The sequence below is a fragment of the Choloepus didactylus genome, chromosome 11 (genome assembly GCF_015220235.1).
Source record: "Choloepus didactylus isolate mChoDid1 chromosome 11, mChoDid1.pri, whole genome shotgun sequence".
Taxonomy (NCBI): Eukaryota; Metazoa; Chordata; class Mammalia; order Pilosa; family Megalonychidae; genus Choloepus; species Choloepus didactylus.
The window spans coordinates 64,405,661-64,423,990 of NC_051317.1; the positions used below are offsets into that span (position 1 = coordinate 64,405,661).

At 36.8% G+C, this 18,330-nt stretch overlaps 1 protein-coding gene across 7 annotated transcripts in view; it reads left to right on the forward strand.

Annotated features, from left to right (window-relative positions):
* NIPBL (NIPBL cohesin loading factor) overlaps positions 1-18,330 on the forward strand; it is a 248,519-nt gene that overhangs the window by 198,597 nt on the left and 31,592 nt on the right. For all 7 annotated transcript variants that reach the window (XM_037798981.1, XM_037798980.1, XM_037798978.1 and 4 more), the window contains 8 exons: positions 6,769-6,851; positions 7,344-7,476; positions 8,246-8,389; positions 11,529-11,618; positions 12,666-12,880; positions 12,980-13,082; positions 13,715-13,813; positions 13,914-14,060. In XM_037798981.1, the coding sequence (XP_037654909.1) occupies positions 6,769-6,851; positions 7,344-7,476; positions 8,246-8,389; positions 11,529-11,618; positions 12,666-12,880; positions 12,980-13,082; positions 13,715-13,813; positions 13,914-14,060 (1,014 nt within the window). The remainder of the gene's footprint in view (positions 1-6,768; positions 6,852-7,343; positions 7,477-8,245; positions 8,390-11,528; positions 11,619-12,665; positions 12,881-12,979; positions 13,083-13,714; positions 13,814-13,913; positions 14,061-18,330) is intronic.

Below are 18,330 nucleotides of genomic sequence, written 5' to 3' on the forward strand. Positions count from 1 at the left end.
GAGTGAAAAAGAGCAATTGAAGTAAAAAAGAACACTGGGTACCTTTGTCTGTTTGTTTGTTTCCTTCCCCTATTTTTCTACTCATCCATCCATAAACTAGACAATCTGGAGTGTGGTCCTTATGGCTTTCCCAATCTCATTGTCACCCTCATAAGCTACATTTTTATACAACTGTCTTCGAGATTCATGGGTTCTGGGTTGTAGTTTGATAGTTACAGGTATCCACCACCAGCTACCCCAATTCTTTAGAACCTAAAAAGGGTTGTCTAAAGTGTGCATAAGAGTGCCCACCAGAGTGACTTCTCGGCTCCTTTTGGAATCTCTGTGCTACTGAAGCTTATTTCATTTCCTTTCACATCCCCCTTTTGGTCAAGAAGATGTTCTCCGTCCCACGATGCCAGGTCTGCATTCCTCCCCGGGAGTCATATTCCACATTGCCAGGGAGATTCACTCCCCTGGGTGTCTGATCCCACGTAGGGGGGAGGGCAGTGATTTCACCTTTCAAGTTGACTTAGCTAGAGAGAGAGGGCCACATCTGAGCAACAAAGAGGCATTCGGGAGGAGGCTCTTAGGCACAACCATAGGGAGGCCTAGCCTCTCCCTTGCAGCAACCATCTTCCCAAGGGCAAAACCCGTGGTAGAGGGCTCAACCCATCAAACCACCAGTCCCCCATGTCTGTGGCCATGCCAGCAACCGTGGAGGTGGGGTAGGCGAATACCCCTGCATTCTCCACAGGCTCCTCAAAGGGGCACTACATCTTTTTTTTTCCTTGTTTTTCTTTTTCTTTTTTTCTTTTTTTTTTAACTTTCCCTTCTTTTTTAAATCAACTGTATGAAAAAAAAGTTAAAAAGAAAACAAACATACAATAAAAGAACATTTCAAAGAGACCATAACAAGGGAGTAAGAAAAAGACAACTAACCTAAGATAACTGCTTAACTTCCAACATGTTCCTACTTTACCCCAAGAAAGTTACCTAATATAGCAACATTTCTGTGAACTTGCTCCTACTATATCCATCAGAAATTAACAGACCATAGTCATTTCTGGGCATCCCCAGAACGTTAAATAGCTTATCTGTTCTTGGATTATTGTTCCCCCTTCCTTAATTGCTCTCTATTGCTAGTTCCCCTACATTCTACATTATAAGCCATTTGTTTTACATTTTTCAAAGTTCACATTAGTGGTAGCATATAATATTTCTCTTTTTGTGCCTGGCTTATTTCGCTCAGCATTATGTCTTCAAGGTTCATCCATGTTGTCATATGTTTCATGAGATCGTTCCTTCTTACTGCCGCGTAGTATTCCATCATGTGTATATACCACATTTTATTTATCCACTCATCTGTTGAAGGACATTTGGGTTGTTTCCATCTCTTGGCAATTGTGAATAATGCTGCTATGAACACTGGCGTGCAGATACCTGTTCGTGTCACTGCTTTCCGATCTTCCGGGTATATACCGAGAAGTGCAATCGCTGGATCGAATGGTAACTCTATATCTAGTTTTCTAAGGAACTGCCAGACTGAATTCCAGAGTGGCTGAACCATTATACAGTCCCACCAACAATGAATAAGAGTTCCAATTTCTCCACATCCCCTCCAGCATTTCTAGTTTCCTGTTTGTTTAATGGCAGCCATTCTAACCGGTGTTAGATGGTATCTCATTGTGGTCTTAATTTGCATCTCTCTAATAGCTAGTGAAGCTGAACATTTTTTCATGTGTTTCTTGGCCATTTGTATTTCCTCTTCAGAGAACTGTCTTTTCATATCTTTTGCCCATTTTATAATTGGGCCGACTGTACTATTGTCATTGAGTTGTAGGATTTCTTTATATATGCAATATATCAGTCTTTTGTCAGATACATGGTTTCCAAAAATTTTTTCCCATTGAGTTGGCTGTCTCTTTACCTTTTTGAGAAATTCCTTTGAGGTGCAGAAACTTCTAAGCTTGAGGAGTTCCCATTTATCTATTTTCTCTTTTGTTGCTTGTGCTTTGGGTGTAAAGTCTAGGAAGTGGCCGCCTAATACAAGGTCTTGAAGATGTTTTCCTACATTATCTTCTAGGAGTTTTATGGTACTTTCTTTTATATTGAGATCTTTGGTCCATTTTGAGTTAATTTTTGTGTAGGGGGTGAGGTAGGGGTCCTCTTTCATTCTTTTGGATATGGATATCCAACTCTCCCAGCCCCATTTGTTGAAAAGACCATTATGACTCAGTTCAGTGACTTTGGGGGCCTTATCAAAGATCAGTCGGCCATAGATCTGAGGGTCTGTCTCCGAATTCTCAATTCGATTCCGTTGATCTATATGTCTATCTTTGTGCCAGTACCATGCTGTTTTGGCAACTGTGGCTTTATAATAAGCTTCAAAGTCAGGGAGTGTAAGTCCTCCCACTTCGTTTTTCTTTTTTAGAGTGTCTTTAGCAATTCGAGGCATCTTCCCTTTCCAAATAAATTTGATAACTAGCTTTTCCAAGTCTGCAAAGTAGGTTGTTGGAATTTTGATTGGGATTACATTGAATCTGTAGATGAGTTTGGGTAGAATTGACATCTTAATGACATTTAGTCTTCCTATCCATGAACATGGAATATTTTTCCATCTTTGAAGGTCCCCTTCTATTTCTTTTAGTAGAGTTATGTAGTTTTCTTTGTATAGGTCTTTTACATCTTTGGTTAAGTTGATTCCTAGGTACTTGATTTTTTTAGTTGCTATTGAAAATGGTATCGTTTTCTTGAGTGTCTCTTCAGTTTGTTCATTTCTAGCATATAGAAACATTACTGACTTAGGTACATTAACCTTGTATCCCGCTACTTTGCTAAATTTGTTTATTAGCTCTAGTAGCTGTATCGTCGATTTCTCAGGGTTTTCTAGATATAAGATCATATCATCTGCAAACAATGACAATTTTACTTCTTCTTTTCCAATTTTATGCTTTCATTTTCCATTCTGTCATCTTCAAGGTCACTGATTCGTTGTTCAGTTTCCTCTAGTCTTGTACTATGAGTGTCCAGAATCTTTTTAATTTGGTCAACAGTTTCTTTAATTTCCATAAGATCATCCGTTTTTTTATTTAGTCTTGCAATGTCTTCTTTATGCTCTTCTAGGGTCTTCTTGATTTCCTTTGTCTCCCGTACTATGGTCTCATTGTTCATCTTTAGTTCTTTGAGTAGCTGCTCTAGGTGCTGTGTCTCTTCTGGTCTTTTGATTTGGATGCTTGGGCTTGGGTTATCCATATCGTCTGGTTTTTTCATATGCTTTATAATTTTCTGTTGTTTTTGGCCTCGTGGCATTTGCTGAACTTGATAGGGTTCTTTTAGGATTTGTAGACCAGTTGAAGTCCTTATCTCTAATTTATCAGATCTACAGCTTCGTGGAGTACACTTTCTCTAACTAACCAGCAGGTGGCGTCCACGAGCCACCTGTTCTCCACAAGCCAGTTCTCCCCTGCTTAGCCTTTTTGGTGAGTGGGGGAGTGAGTCTTGTGGGGTCCAATTGGTGTACCAAGCTTGCGTGTGTAGTTGGTGTTGCCTGCCCTGTATGTGGGGCGTGTTTCTGGGCAGTCAGGGAGGGGGGGTGGCCCTAACAATCAAATCTCCCTGGTGATCCTAGAGTTTTAAAGCTGCTGCAATAGTCTAATCCTTCAGTTCAGTCCTGCCACAGTTTGTCTCTGCCACTGACACACAAGTCCTTGGTATTGGTGTATGGCTCCTGAGACTTGCAAGTGGGCCCCTCTTCCAGGCCGTGCACCCCGGGTCCTCTGTTGAGGGATGACTGTGCTATGTCACAGGTGAGTGCCGTCCCCCCAGGGCAGTTCTGGGCTGCTGGGCTGTGTAGGGAGGCTCCCAGTCTGCTGAAATGATGGCTGAATGGGGCTTTGTTAATTCACACTGCTCTACCTTCCCAACTCTGGGACAATCAGCTGAGGTTGCAGGGAAGGCTAATGTCCACGCCCAGTTTTGTGGTGTGTGCCTGTTATTTGAAGCACTTCCGTCACACTGGGTTGTCTGGGGCAGTTCTGGGCTATGGGGCTGGCGATGGGCAGGAGTGTTTCCTGTCCACCAGGATGATGGCTGTGAGCGGACACCCCCCTTTTCTTGGGAAGTTGTGGTGTTTAGTGAATTTTCTCAGCCACTGGATTATTGCCTTTTGTCTCAGAGCTCTCCTAGTTCTGCTCTTGACTTGAACTGCCCAAATTGCAGGTCTTTGAAGCTTTCTGTATTGGGCTTCTTAGAGTAATTGTTTTAGAAAAAGAAAAAAGGATTAAAAAAAAAAAAAGGGCCCTCCTCAGAGATCTAATGGGTTATTGAAATGCTAAGAGACAAAGCAACCAGGGCCATTAAGGAAAGGTCCACAGGGCAGAGAGATCAGCTTTTCTTCGGGATTTGCATATGCGCCTCAGGGCCCTTCCCCTTTCTATGTTCACCAGAACTCCAAAAATCCTCCGCTTTTATTTTGGAGTTTTTTGTGTTGTTTTTTTTTTCTCTATGCCTGTCTCCTCTCTGCTGGGCTGGCTGCTCTCAGGTTCTCTGGTGTCTGGTCTCAGTCTATCTATGGTTGGAGTTTGGATCAGTAGAATGAGTTTCCGATAAGGGCTGCCACTGCAGTTCTCCCTTCTCCTTCCCGGAGCTGACAGCCCCTCCTCCCACGGGACTGAGCCTGGCAGGGAGGGGCGCAGGTCCCCTGGCCGCAAAAACTTACAGATTTCGCTGATCTCAGCAGTTCCACGTTTTCATGAGTGTTGTATGAAGTATGCCCAAAGTCAGATTGCTCGGTGGTGTCCAGTCCACGCAGTTCCTGGCTTTCTACCTACTTTCCTGGAGGAGTAACTAAAACATACAGCTCACCAGTCTGCCATCTTGCCCCGCCTCCCCCAATCTGCTTTTGAAACCCTCTAGGGAGCTTTTCATTTCAGTTTTTGTGGTCTTCTACTCCAGTAGTTCTGTTTTATTCCTTTTTAAAATTTCTATCCTTTTTTTTTTTTTTTGAGGTTTTCATGTTATTCATTCATTGTTTTCCTGATATTCTTTAGTTATTTTTCTGTGTTTTCCTTTATCTCCTTGATCATATTGAGAATCTTTTTTTAAAAAGTCTTTGTCCAGTATGTCTAAAGTCTGTTCTTTTTCATTGATAGTTTCTGGATTGTCATTTAGTTCCTTTGAATAAACCGTCATTTCCTGTTTCTTTGTTTTTCTTCTATTCTTTTGTTACAGAGTGTGCATTTTAATATTTTAAATTGTTGACCCTGGGATTTAGTCCCTGGTCTGTCTGTTCCTTAAGCTTGTATCCAGCTGTCCATGATAGGGATTTCTTTGGGTTCCAGGAGCTAGGAAAAACAGACAAGCCAAAGCAAAAAAAATGCCTTTCACATTCTCTGCAAATTGATTCTGCATTGGCTGGTGCTCTCCTTCAAAGTTTCTCTCTCCTGTTACGGGGATCAGCCTGAGGTGAAAGTGAAGTGCAGTGTCCTTTCCTTTCTTTGCTGAGCCTGCATCTTGTCTTGGATTTGTGCTTGCTCGAGGCCTCAGGAATTCAAATACCCCCTCTACACCCTATTAAATAGACTTTTTCCCCCTCTTGGGTGCACTATTGTATGACTTAAAGCAGGTAATACTTTCCTCAGGTTACACTGCTTTAGATATCTGCAAGCTGCTTCTACCTTCAGGACAAGGTTCTGGCATGGTGAGCCTGAGACACATTTTCTGGTTCAGTCTTTCAGGCTGTCACTGCATAGATTGGTACCAACATAAAAGCACCACAGTATCTGCATAAGAATTATTATTCTTCCTCCAGATTCAGGGCCAGGGACCCAGAATGGGAGCACAGGCTGGCTTTACAGTGCACTGGGTGGCGTGGGTGATGGGCCAGCAAAAGTGTCACAAACTTCTGTTTTTTTTAAAGCTGTGTTTGTTTTATTTGACATTCGGCCAGTTACTGCAACCCTTTATCTATTTTCCAGAGTTCCTTTGCTAGTTGTTCCAAGGTTCCGTGGGAGAATGGCACCTTATTTTTAATATACGTATCTCACACTATATTCTTTTTTGAGTTAAACACATCATATAACTGTATCACAACTTAAAGCAGTAGTTTCTCTACATATATACTTAGAAGTAGAGTAGTTAAATCATAGTGTACATACATTTTTAACTCTACTGGAATTTGTCAATTTCCACTTTGCATTCCCACTGTGGTTCTTCCTAGTGTGGAAAAACTAGATGCAAAAAACTACCAGTGTGAAGTGGTATCTTGTTTTATTTTGCACACTGTTGGTTACTAGTGAGCTTGAGTCTTCCTATGTTTATTCACCTTTTGGGTTTCCACAATTATGAATTGCCTATTTATATCCTAGTTTTGAAATTTCTAATGAAGTAGTTGTATTTTCTTTTGTGTTATATTCCAGTGTCTTATAAATTTTGGGCCTGTAGTGTTTTTTTCCTAAACTATCTTTTGGTATTTTCAGTTTATTTCATCTTGTTCTGATGTGGATTGGGAGAAGCAACTATTATTATTACATTTATAACTACTTTTGTCAGTCTTTTACCTATTTTGCTAAATTTAAATGAATTCTAATTTTTTTGATTTTGTAAAATATTGAAATATATTTAGTTTGCTAATTGTGGCTTATTTCTTTAAATACAAAGAATAGTTTGAACATTTTACTGTTTAAGCTTATTACTCCTATTTGGTAATAAAATGGGCCAGCAACTGAGATAACTTGCTTGTTGGTTATTTCTTCTGATATCTCTGTAATTTCATTTTTCTCACTCTAGGTTGATCAGGATGTTGTTATTACCAACTCTTATGAAACAGCCATGCGAACAGCCCAAAATTTCCTCTCCATCTTCCTTAAAAAGTTAGTAAAGTTAACATAAATCTGTTTGTACTTTCCACAGCATAGAGTATAGTTCATTTAAGAAAAAGATTAATCCAGGTTATGCCATAACCTGCACCTTGAATAAGTCATTTTGTCTCCCTGGCCCTTAATTTCCTGTTCTTTATAATGAGACAATTGGCATATTAAAAAATTTTGCTTCAGTAAAGTTTGTGGTGAAAAGTTATGTAGCTTCTGTAAGAATTTGTTAATGTTTTAGACAGAAAAACAGTGGTCATTTTTAAAAATTTGTCATACTTGCAAGAAAGTAATGTCAGTATTAATCAATAAATTCCCTACATTAGGGGAAAAATAAGTTTAAAAAAGAAATTCATTGTAAACTAAATTTTATTGCATGGACTCTCCTATACCTTATTACTAGATATATAAAGAATAAACTTGGTAGCAATTTCAGTAATGTTGGGGAACATGTCACCTAAATTCACAGCCTTTTCATCATTTATTTTTGAACAGATGTGGTAGTAAGCAAGGTGAAGAAGATTACAGACCACTGTTTGAAAATTTTGTTCAAGACCTTCTTTCAACAGTCAATAAGCCTGAATGGCCAGCTGCTGAACTACTCCTTAGTTTGTTAGGGAGACTGTTGGTAAGAGTATAGCATTTAAAGATTGTTACATTACTAGAAGACAACATAATGAGGATGTACTCTGATTCACAGATGATGAAATTCTTTTAAAATGTGTAAGGAAATATGACCATTGCATCTCTATTTTGCATGTGCATAATTGTACACAATATCATCTGTACCTTGTGGAAAATTTTCAAATGTTGTGACTTTTGGTGCTTTCATTTCATTACGTAAGATAAGGAAACAGTGTTTGGAAGAGTTATATTGCCATTTAAAAGCATCCCTTAACACTGAGTCATAAGTTATTGTAGATATTCATTTCAAATCGTGAAGATGAATAAAGTAAACTATTTGTTGTCTTTAAGAATATTTCTGAAAACATATGGCACATTTAAATCCGTTATATAATGCAGTAGGGAAATGCACAGAAATATTGTGGTTTCTTCTTTTATTTTTAAACTACATTTGCACATGTGCAACATAGACTGTTACAAAGCTTTTGATATTTTACATTTTGTGAACTGGAAAAAATATTAAACTATTCTAAAATCAAGGTAACATTTCATAAGCATCAGAATTCTACCCTAAGAAATTTTTAATCATATCCCTTCTTTTTCTTTTTAACAAATAAAGAGCTCAGCCTACATTTAAAGAAATGCAACTGTTTTCATCATAAGAAGGTTTAATCTGTAATCTTTTTTGGAATTCATATGATAAATTGCTATTAAAATATATTTTTATAAATGTATTAAATTAATGGCAAACTTAACTTTATTTTGACATTTAGGTTCATCAGTTCAGTAACAAGTCAACAGAGATGGCTTTAAGAGTGGCGTCCCTTGATTACCTTGGAACTGTTGCTGCACGACTGAGGAAAGATGCAGTTACCAGCAAAATGGATCAAGGGTCTATAGAAAGAATTTTAAAACAGGTATTCCGATAAAGGATTAAAATTTGGGTGATAAATAATAATTAAGTACTTTCTTTACGTATTCTTATGTTAATGTTACATTTCATTTTGTAGATTCTAGAAAGTGACCTGTTATTTTAAAAGCCCCAAAGAGAAAGTTAAGATCTAAGCGTGAACTATAAAGTCTAAGAGAAACTTTTAAATGGTATTTATAAATCTTTAGTTTGCTTTCTTTTTGTGAACTACTTAATGAATGTATATGCTATTTTATATTTGGTTTAATGGTGATTTTATTTAAATCTTTCACTTACTGAATGGTAATTTAGCACACCCAATTAGATTGTTCTATACTTTTAAATGCTGTGTCTCTTTTTATTTTTCGGAGGGGGTGAGGAGGGCTTCTTTTCCTTTCTTTATATTAGAAAGTTTTCATCCTAGGGAAAAAGTGTGTTATTGCTTCATTTATTCCTCTTCTTTTCAAAGTGTGGATGAAGTGGCAGTAATACGAAAAGTTCCCACGAAAATTGATGGAAGAATGATCTCTAATTCTACCATTTACAACTCTTATTTTCATTTTCTTTCTATTCCTTTTTATTTTGAAATAATTTCAAACTTACAGAAAAGTTGGAAGAATAATACAAAGAATCCTCATAAACACTTCACAACAGTGAAGTGTCTCACTGTTGACAATTTACAATATTCACTTCATCATTCTTTAAAAATACACATATGTATGTGTGTATGTATTTGCATAAATTTTTTTCCTGAACCGTTTGAGGTTAAGTTGAAGGCATAATGCCCCATTACCCCAGAATTCTCCACTGCATTGATTCTCAAAGTGTGATTTCCCTAGACAAGCATCACCAGCGTAAACATCGTCTGGGAACTTGTTAGAAATGCAAATTCTGGCTCCCTGCAGGCCTACTGAATCAGCAGTCTGTGTTTTAACAAGCCTTCAGGTGGTTCTAGTGCATGCTGAAATTTAAACACCACTGCATAGTCTGTATTTTCTACGAACGAGAGCTCTCACCATATCCGTAGTACAGCTATCTAAATTAAGAAATTACATTAATACAGTACTACAAGCCCTATTTATAGCTATTGTTATTTATTGTTCAAATTGTCCTAATGTTTTACCACTGAGAGCTCCTTCAGGCTGGTTTTTGTGTCCTTTTGATATGTTCTTATCATTCTGTTTTTTAAAAGCAGTTTTACTGAGATAAATTCACATACGTACAATCTATCTAAAGTGTATGGTGTCTTCTAGTATATTCACAGAGTTGTTCATTCATCACCACATCAATTATAGAACATTTTCATCCTGAGGAGTGTTCACTATGTTATACAGTCCCGTGTTTCATCCTCTGGCTTTCCTTCTGTTGACATACATGACCCTAAACTTTCCTTTTCAACCACAGTTGCACCCACATATAATCTCTGTTAATTATACTCACTATAATGAGCTACCATCATCTCCAAACATTTACAATCAACCTTATTACATATTCTGCACAAATTAAGCATTAGCTTCCCATTCTCTGCACTCATTCTATCTTCTGGTGACCCAAGTTCTAAATACTAACACCATGAGTTTATAGTTATATTTAGTTCATATTAGTGAGTACATAGAAAATTTGCCTTTTTGTGTCTGACTTACTTCACTCAACGTAATGTTCTCCGGGTTCCTCCACATTCTCACATGCGTAATGACTTCATTTCTTCTCACCAAATTTTGTTTATCCTTTCATCAGTTGACAGACCCCTGGGTTGTTTCCGTCTTTGGGAAACTGGAAATAATGCCGCTATGAACATTGGGGTGCAAATATCTGTTGGTGTCCCTGCTTTCAGTTCTTCTGAATGTATACCTAGCAGCTGAATTGTCAGATCATATGGCAGTTCTATACTTACCTTCCTGAGGGACCACCAAAATGTCTTCCATAGTGGCTGCATCATTCTACATTACCACCAACAGTGAATAAATGTTCCTATTTCTCCACATCTTCTCCAAAACTTGCAGTTTTCTGTTTTTTTAATAGTAGCCATTCTGTTAGGTGTGAAATGATCTCTCATTGTGGTTTAGATTTGTATTTCACTAATAGCTATTGGTCTCAAACATCATTTCATGTGCTTTTTAGCCATTTGTATATCCTCTTTGGAAAAATGTCTATGCATGTCTTTTGCCCATTTCTTAATTGGATTATTTGCCTTTTTATTATTGAATTAAAGGATCACTTTATATATCCCGGATATTAAACCCTTATCAGATATGTAGTTTCCAAATATTTTCTTCCATTGAGTAGGCTGCCTTTTCACAAGAGGGGTATAAGATGTTCCAGTTTGCAAAAGCTGCCAGAATGCAAAATACCAGAAATGGATTGGCTTTTATAAATGGGGTTTATTAGGTTACAAATTTATAGTTCTAAAGCCATAAAAGTGTCCAGACTAAGGTATCAACAAGAGGATAACCTTCACTGAAGGCAGGCCAATGGCATCCGCAACACCTCTGTCAGCTGGGAAGGCGCATGGCTGGCGTCTCCTGGTCCTTTGCTCCTGAGTTGCATTTCAAAATGGCTTTCTCCAAAATGTCTCTGGGCATCTGTCTCTTTTAGCTTCTTTCAGCTCTCCACTTGGTTCTCTTGGGGCGTTTCTCTCTAAGGATATGGGAGTGTCCTTTCTTAGCTTCTCTGGGGCAAACTCTAGGCTTCGTCTCTTAGCTTAGCAACTCCAAACATCCTTCTTTCTCCATCTCCCAGCATCTCCAAGCATCTGGGTCTGGGTGGGCTCTCAGCTCTGTTAAGGACTCCAGTGATCTAATTAAGACCCACCCTGAATGGGCAGGGCCACACCTCCATGGAAATAATCTAATCAAAAGGTTACACCCACAGATGGGTGGGTCACATCTCCATGGAAAAAAATGTTCAAAAAGTCCCACCCAAAATAAGTCTGTACCACAAGACTGGATTGAAAGATCATGGCCTTTCCTGGGGTACATAACAGTTTCAAACCAGCACACTAATTCTTTTATTTTCATCTTTGTCATTTATCAATTCTTTCATCTTTATCATTTATCAGTTCTTTTCCTTAGATTTGTTTACAGCTAGATGATTTATCAAAGTACAATAGTAATGTCTTTTTTATTCTTATTCAATTATTCTTGTAGGTTTCAGGAGGAGAAGATGAAATCCAGCAATTGCAAAAAGCATTGCTTGATTACTTGGATGAAAATACTGAGACTGATCCTTCACTAGTGGTAAGTTTCCTCTCTCTTTCTCTCTCTCTTTTCTTTTTGGAGATATCACATGTTTTATTTGAATTGGTTCCAAAAGAAAATTGGGAAATAGCATGAAAAGGGAAAATTAGTTGTTTAGAATTGTATTGATTTTTGAGAAGATAAAACAAAGGGATACTTGATAATTGAAACAAAAAAGAATGCTTATCGATTGATTTGTCTTATATGGAATTCTGGTACAGGTACTGTAGTGTACTGGAATTGCATGACTAAGGAAATATTTAGAAATCTTTCAATAGGTTATCTTTGAGACTAGGCTAAATTATTGGTCCTCACATTAGGCATAAACCAAGTGATGTAATCGATGATCTATTAATGTATTAAAAGAAATGATTAGAATTTTTTTTAATTGTAATTCTTAAGTCTGTTTTTATGTATGTTATATAATGTAACTAAAATTTAGTATAATGGTTTGTGTATTGAATTTATAAACTACATTAGAGAATAGTGTATATATATAGTGGGTAATTTTTTTTTTTTCTAATGGGATGTGTAGTTGAAAGAGGTTGGAAACCACTAACCTATTCAGCCAGTCACTTCAGTGTTTTCAGTTTGTATTGAAAGGAACATATTTACAGGGGTTCCTTGTTGTTAAACTATTTCAGTAATAATTGGCCTGTGTATTTATTGCTGAAGTTGAGACAAGATTTGAAAACAACCGGAGTCTTCTACCTTCAGCAATTTTTACATTTGTTCTAAACTTTTCTGGTAAATTTTACTGATTTGTTGTGTGACATTGTCACTAGTTAAGTAGTTGATAATAGCATTCTCTATTTAATATAGTTGTGTTTATCAAATTAGTATCTTATGCAATCATTACTGTAAATAGTGGAATAAGGTAAGATAATAAGTCTGACTTTCTAAAAAATCTTTTTTTTTCTAAAGGAAGTTGTTTTAAAGTAAACCTCAATAATTGTATTCCTGATTGTGAGCACTCTAACTTTATCAGTGGACTGGAAATCTTGTTATTCATTTCCTCAAGCTCAAGTCTACCTAATTTCTTTCTAGTTTTCTCGTAAATTCTACATAGCCCAATGGTTCCGTGACACAACTCTGGAAACAGAAAAAGCAATGAAATCTCAGAAAGATGAAGAATCATCTGAAGGAACACATCATGCAAAGGAAGTTGAGACAACTGGTCAAATCATGCATCGAGCTGAAAACCGGAAAAAGTTTCTTAGAAGCATTATTAAAACTACACCTTCTCAGTTCAGCACATTAAAGTAAGACCCAGAGGGGAAACGTACTTTGCAGTTATCTTTTTGACATCTATGTACCTAATTTACAAAAATAAGCAAATTTTTAATGACCTTTTGTTGCAGGATGAACTCTGATACGGTGGACTATGATGATGCTTGCTTGATTGTTCGATACTTGGCCTCTATGAGGCCGTTTGCCCAGAGCTTTGATATTTATTTGACACAGGTAACCTGAGCCAGAAGTTCTTATAAAATGATGTTTCTGATTCTAGATGCTTGTGGGGTAGTGTGCAATATCTATTCGTTGTTGAGCACAGACATTTAGAAAGTCATCAATGTAGCATATTTTTCCATGTTCTATATTTGTTCAAATGTCCTTGGTCTGAATCCCTTTTACTTATTGATAACTCGTTTTACAGATAGATGGATGTGTATCTCTGTCTGAATACATACACAAATGGTATAGTTATAAACATTGTAAATTATTATTTTTTAAAAAATCAAATCAGTAAATTACCAAATTACAATTTGAATGATACTAAATATCCTTGATTAAAGTTACACAAAGCAAAGTTTTAGTGGGGCTAAAAGTCCTTGCAAATGAAGCATAGCAATAAAAACCAGATTTGATTGAGGGTACCTGGGTAAAGCAAAGGCCCCAAAGTATAGAATCCCTCACTTATCACACATACACAGTTAAAACTTTGTATCGGTAAAATAACAACTCTTCTATTCATTTTTATAAAAATTAAAGGTAGGTAAAAGATTTATTTTCATTTCCTTTGCATGTTTTCATGCTATATTTTGTTACCTTTTATGATTGTAAAATTTATGGACGTGTCAATGTTTGCTTGGCAGATCCTACGAGTTCTTGGTGAAAATGCAATTGCCGTTCGAACAAAAGCCATGAAGTGTTTATCTGAGGTTGTTGCTGTAGACCCCAGTATTTTAGCAAGGGTAAAAAGAACACGAATTATTCTTATTGTTTGCGTTTTTAACTCAAATTAAAATATTATCTCTACTTACGATAAATTACATTTTCTTTTTCTTTCTTTAGCTTGATATGCAACGCGGAGTTCATGGACGATTGATGGATAACTCCACTAGTGTCCGAGAAGCAGCAGTAGAATTGCTAGGTCGATTTGTCCTTTGTCGACCTCAGCTTGCTGAACAGTATTATGATATGCTGATTGAAAGGATACTGGTATGTTTGTTTTGTCACTTATATAATGATTTATGTATACAGTTTTGCCTTCCTAGTATCCAGTCTTGTTTTAAAGGGCTTACGCTTGGAAAGTAAATACATCAATTACATATTCATATTGCCTAATTGGTGAACTATAGCAACTTTCTAAAGAAGGACTATTTACAGGAAGAGGACTTCAAGATCATAAAACAAATTATTGCTGAAAATTGGAATCCTTTTCTCAGTTACCATTGCCTTTTGATTACACCAGCATATAGTGAATAAGTGATAGGAACTAAATGTTGTACAGTTAAGTATTTTTGGACTGCAGTATACTAGCGCATATGCATATTTGTACGTATGTATGTTTATAAACACAATGAGAGTTGTTTCTGTGAACGCTAATTACAGAACTTTGTATCTGACAATGTATTTGGATTCTTTATGTATATCTGCATGTTCCTTAAAAAGTAGAGTTGATTGGCTATATTATGGCAAGTTCAGATACTTTCAAGTTATACCAGAAAGTCCTTTGAGTGTGCAGAATAAACCTAAGAAATACTGTTCTAAGATACTCTTCCTTTGTATGTTATGGAATTGTCTGGCCTGAAGCATTTGGTATTAAGAATTATCTGTGCAATCTCCATACCACCCACTGCAGGGTTATTGACAACTTCTAGAACTCAACGTGGATGCATTGTTGGACAAGATTAGGTATTCACATAATGATGAGAGTCTATTGTGTCACTTTTCTCCTAGCACCAGAATATTGTGTGACCAAAAGTTATAGGCTAAAATTCCACTTCAACTAGGCATAAAATCTTGGTTGAAGCAAAGAATTTAAGGAAAGGGTGGAAGAATTTTTTGCCTTGTAGTACTTCAGTTTTTCCAAGAATGGAGACAAAATCTAAGGGATTCCTAAATATCTAATGAACTCTAAGGTGTTTATCCTAGTACGATATCCTAAAACCTTTTCAAGATTATTAGACCATGTAATGGGGATTAATAATTTTGCACAATGTGTCCAATGCTTTTTATTTATTTTTAAAACTCTTTATGAAAATGTGTGACATTTAAAATAGTAAAATCAGCACCCATATACTCACCACTATACTTTATCTATATTTTTGCTTATTTTAAATTAAATTACAACCACTTTGCTACTTCCCTGGATACTTCAGCTTGCATCACCAAAATACAAGGATACTGTCCTATTTAACTCAAAACCATCATTTCACCTAACCATAGTAATACTTCCTAATATCATCTAATGACCAGTTCATATTCAAATTCCCCAACTGTCCCAAAAATGTTTTTCCTGGCTTTTTTTTTTTTTTTTAAATCAGGATCCAGTCAACGCTCACACTTTGCATTTAGTGGTTATGTCTTAAAATTAAGGTATATCTTTGCCCCATGCCAATGACTAAAAAGACCAAGTCAGGCTTTTTATTTCCCCATGGTTTTGTTTAATTTGTTCCTTTCTTATATTTTCTCTGAACCATAAGATAGTGCTAAAGGTTTGATTAGATTCAGGTTGAATGTTCTTATAAGGAATTATTTTGTAGTGGATAATTCATATGCTTCTTAGGCATGATTGCATTTTATTATCACATTTAATTCTGGCAAATTTATACTCTAGTATTGTATGCAGTGCTAAAATATAGAACATTCTTCCATTTCTAGGATGACATATTTTTTTTTTTAATTCAATCTTATTGAAATACATTCACGCACCATACAATCATCCATGGTATACAATCCACTGTCCACAGTATGATAACATAGTTATGTGTTCATCTCCACAATCTATCTCTGAACATTTTCCTTACATCAGAAAGAACCAGAACAAGAATAAAAAATAAAAGTGAAAAAAGAATGCCCAAATCATCCCCCCCATCCCACCCCATTTGTCCTTTAGTTTTTATCCCCATTTTTCTACTCATCCATACACTAGATAAAGGGGGTGTGATCTGCAAGGTCTTCACAATCACACTGTCACCCCTTGTAATCTACATTATTATATAATTGTCTTCAGGAGTCCAGACTGCTGGGTTGGAGTTTGGTAGTTTCAGGTATTTATTTCTAGCTATTCCAATACATTAAAACCTAAGAGGTGTTATCTATATAGTGCATAAGAATGTCCACCAGAGTGACCTCTCGACTCCATTTGAAATCTCTCAGCCACTGAAACTATTTCGTCTCATTTTGCATCTCCCTTTTGGTCAAGAAGATTCTCTCAGTCCCACGATGCCAGGTCCACATTCATCCCCGGGAGTCATATTCTGCATTGCCAGGGAGATTTACACCCCTGGGACTCGGGTCCCACGTAGTGGGGAGGGCAGCGAGTTCACCTGTTGAGATGGCTCAGTTAGAGAGAGAGAGGGCCACATCTGAGCAACAAAGAGGTACTCGGGGGCAGACTCTTAGGCACCATTACATGCAAGTTTAGACTCTCCTTTGTGGTAGTGAGCTTCATAGGGGCAAGTCCCATGTTCGAGGGCTCAGCACATCAAACCGCCAGTCTCTATGTTTGTGACGACGTCAGCACCAGTCCAGGTGAGGATGTCCAACACATCCGCACCTTTCCCCAGATCCTTGGGGCTGGGGAAGGGGGAGGCTGTAAATATATTTTTTATTATCTGCCCAAATTACTCTGGGATGTATCACTATTTCACTCCAGCCTGTACTAACCTACCATATCTCACTTCCTATTCAAAGTTCCATGCAATTGTGGTTTTTGAACAAATCGACTGTAGAGTTGTACCGTGTAGAAAATTTAGATCTTGTACCAAATAGATATCTATTCCCTTGGTCTCATATGGAAGTTGAAGTTTTAAAACACAATCAGTTTCAACCTTTACCCTTTGGCCTGGCTTGCCCTGGTCTTAACCAGACCTGCTTCATTCATATCACTAATTGAAGTCTGGGCTCTTTTTCAGCTTTTTTTTTTTTTTTTTTTTTGACAGTGGCTGTATGCACTAATACTGACATTCATATCTGCTGAGCTCTAGCTCTGAGTTTCAGGTGTCTCAGAGATATGCATTGTTCCAGAGACCAATCAGGTCATACGCTAGGGGATCAGCATCTCAAAGTTTAGAGATAGGCCTTACAATTCAGGGATAGAGTTAACTGCTGTAAGAGCTTACAATCTAGGGACTATTACAATTATTGTGTCCACGTTAGGCTGTGTTCTAAGATTCAATTATGAGTTTACACATTGTAGTTAGTCCATATTGGTGAGGCATCATCCCTCTCACCATGTTTTCTCCAACACTTTTACTCCTATATATATATTTTCCTACAATTTTATAGAGTTATATTCACATACCGTACATTTATCCACAGTGTACACTCAGTTGTTCATGGTATCATCATAAAGTTGTACATTTATCACCACAATCAGCACTTGAACATACTGATTACTACAAGAAAAATTGTTTTTTTTTTTTTTAGCAATAAGAAGAAAATGATAAAAAGAAAAATAACATGTCATACAATACAATATACTAGTAAGGACAGCAAATAACACCACTACCAAGAATCCCATATTCCTCCCTATATCCCCCTCTCATATACATTTAGCATTGGCATATTGCCTTTGTTACATTTAATGGAGGTATATTACAATGTTACTGTTGACCATAGACTCCAGTTTGCTTTGATTATGTTTTTTCCTGAATACCATAGGATGACATATTTTTAAAGTAGAGTTAGGGAAAGAATAGTCTCTTCAACAAATAGTGCCAGGGAATCTGGATTTCCACATGCAGAAGAATGAAGTTGGACCTCGCTTTCACATTGAATACAAAAATTAACTCAAATGGAGCAACAAGCTAAGTAAAGAGCTAAAATCATAAAACTCTTAGAAGAAAATAGAAGGGTAGATATTCATGACCCTAGATTTGGAAATGCATTCTTGGATATGACACCAAAAGCACAAAGAACAAATTAAAAATAGATAAATTAGACTTCATCAGAATTTAATACTTCAGTGCATCAAAGAACATTATCAGGAGGATAAAAAGACAACATATTGAATGGGAAAAAAATATTCGAAAACCGTATGTCTAGTTGGAATTTAATGTCACAAAAAAAAACACAAATAACTCAATTTAAAAATGGGCCCAGGACTTGGATAGACATTTCTCCAAAGAAAGTTTACAAATGACCAATAAGCTCATGGAAAGATGCTCAAAATCATTGATCATTAGGAAATGCGAATCAAAGCCACAATGAGATAGCACTTCACATCCACTAGAATGATTATTATTAAAAAAAAAGAAAAAGA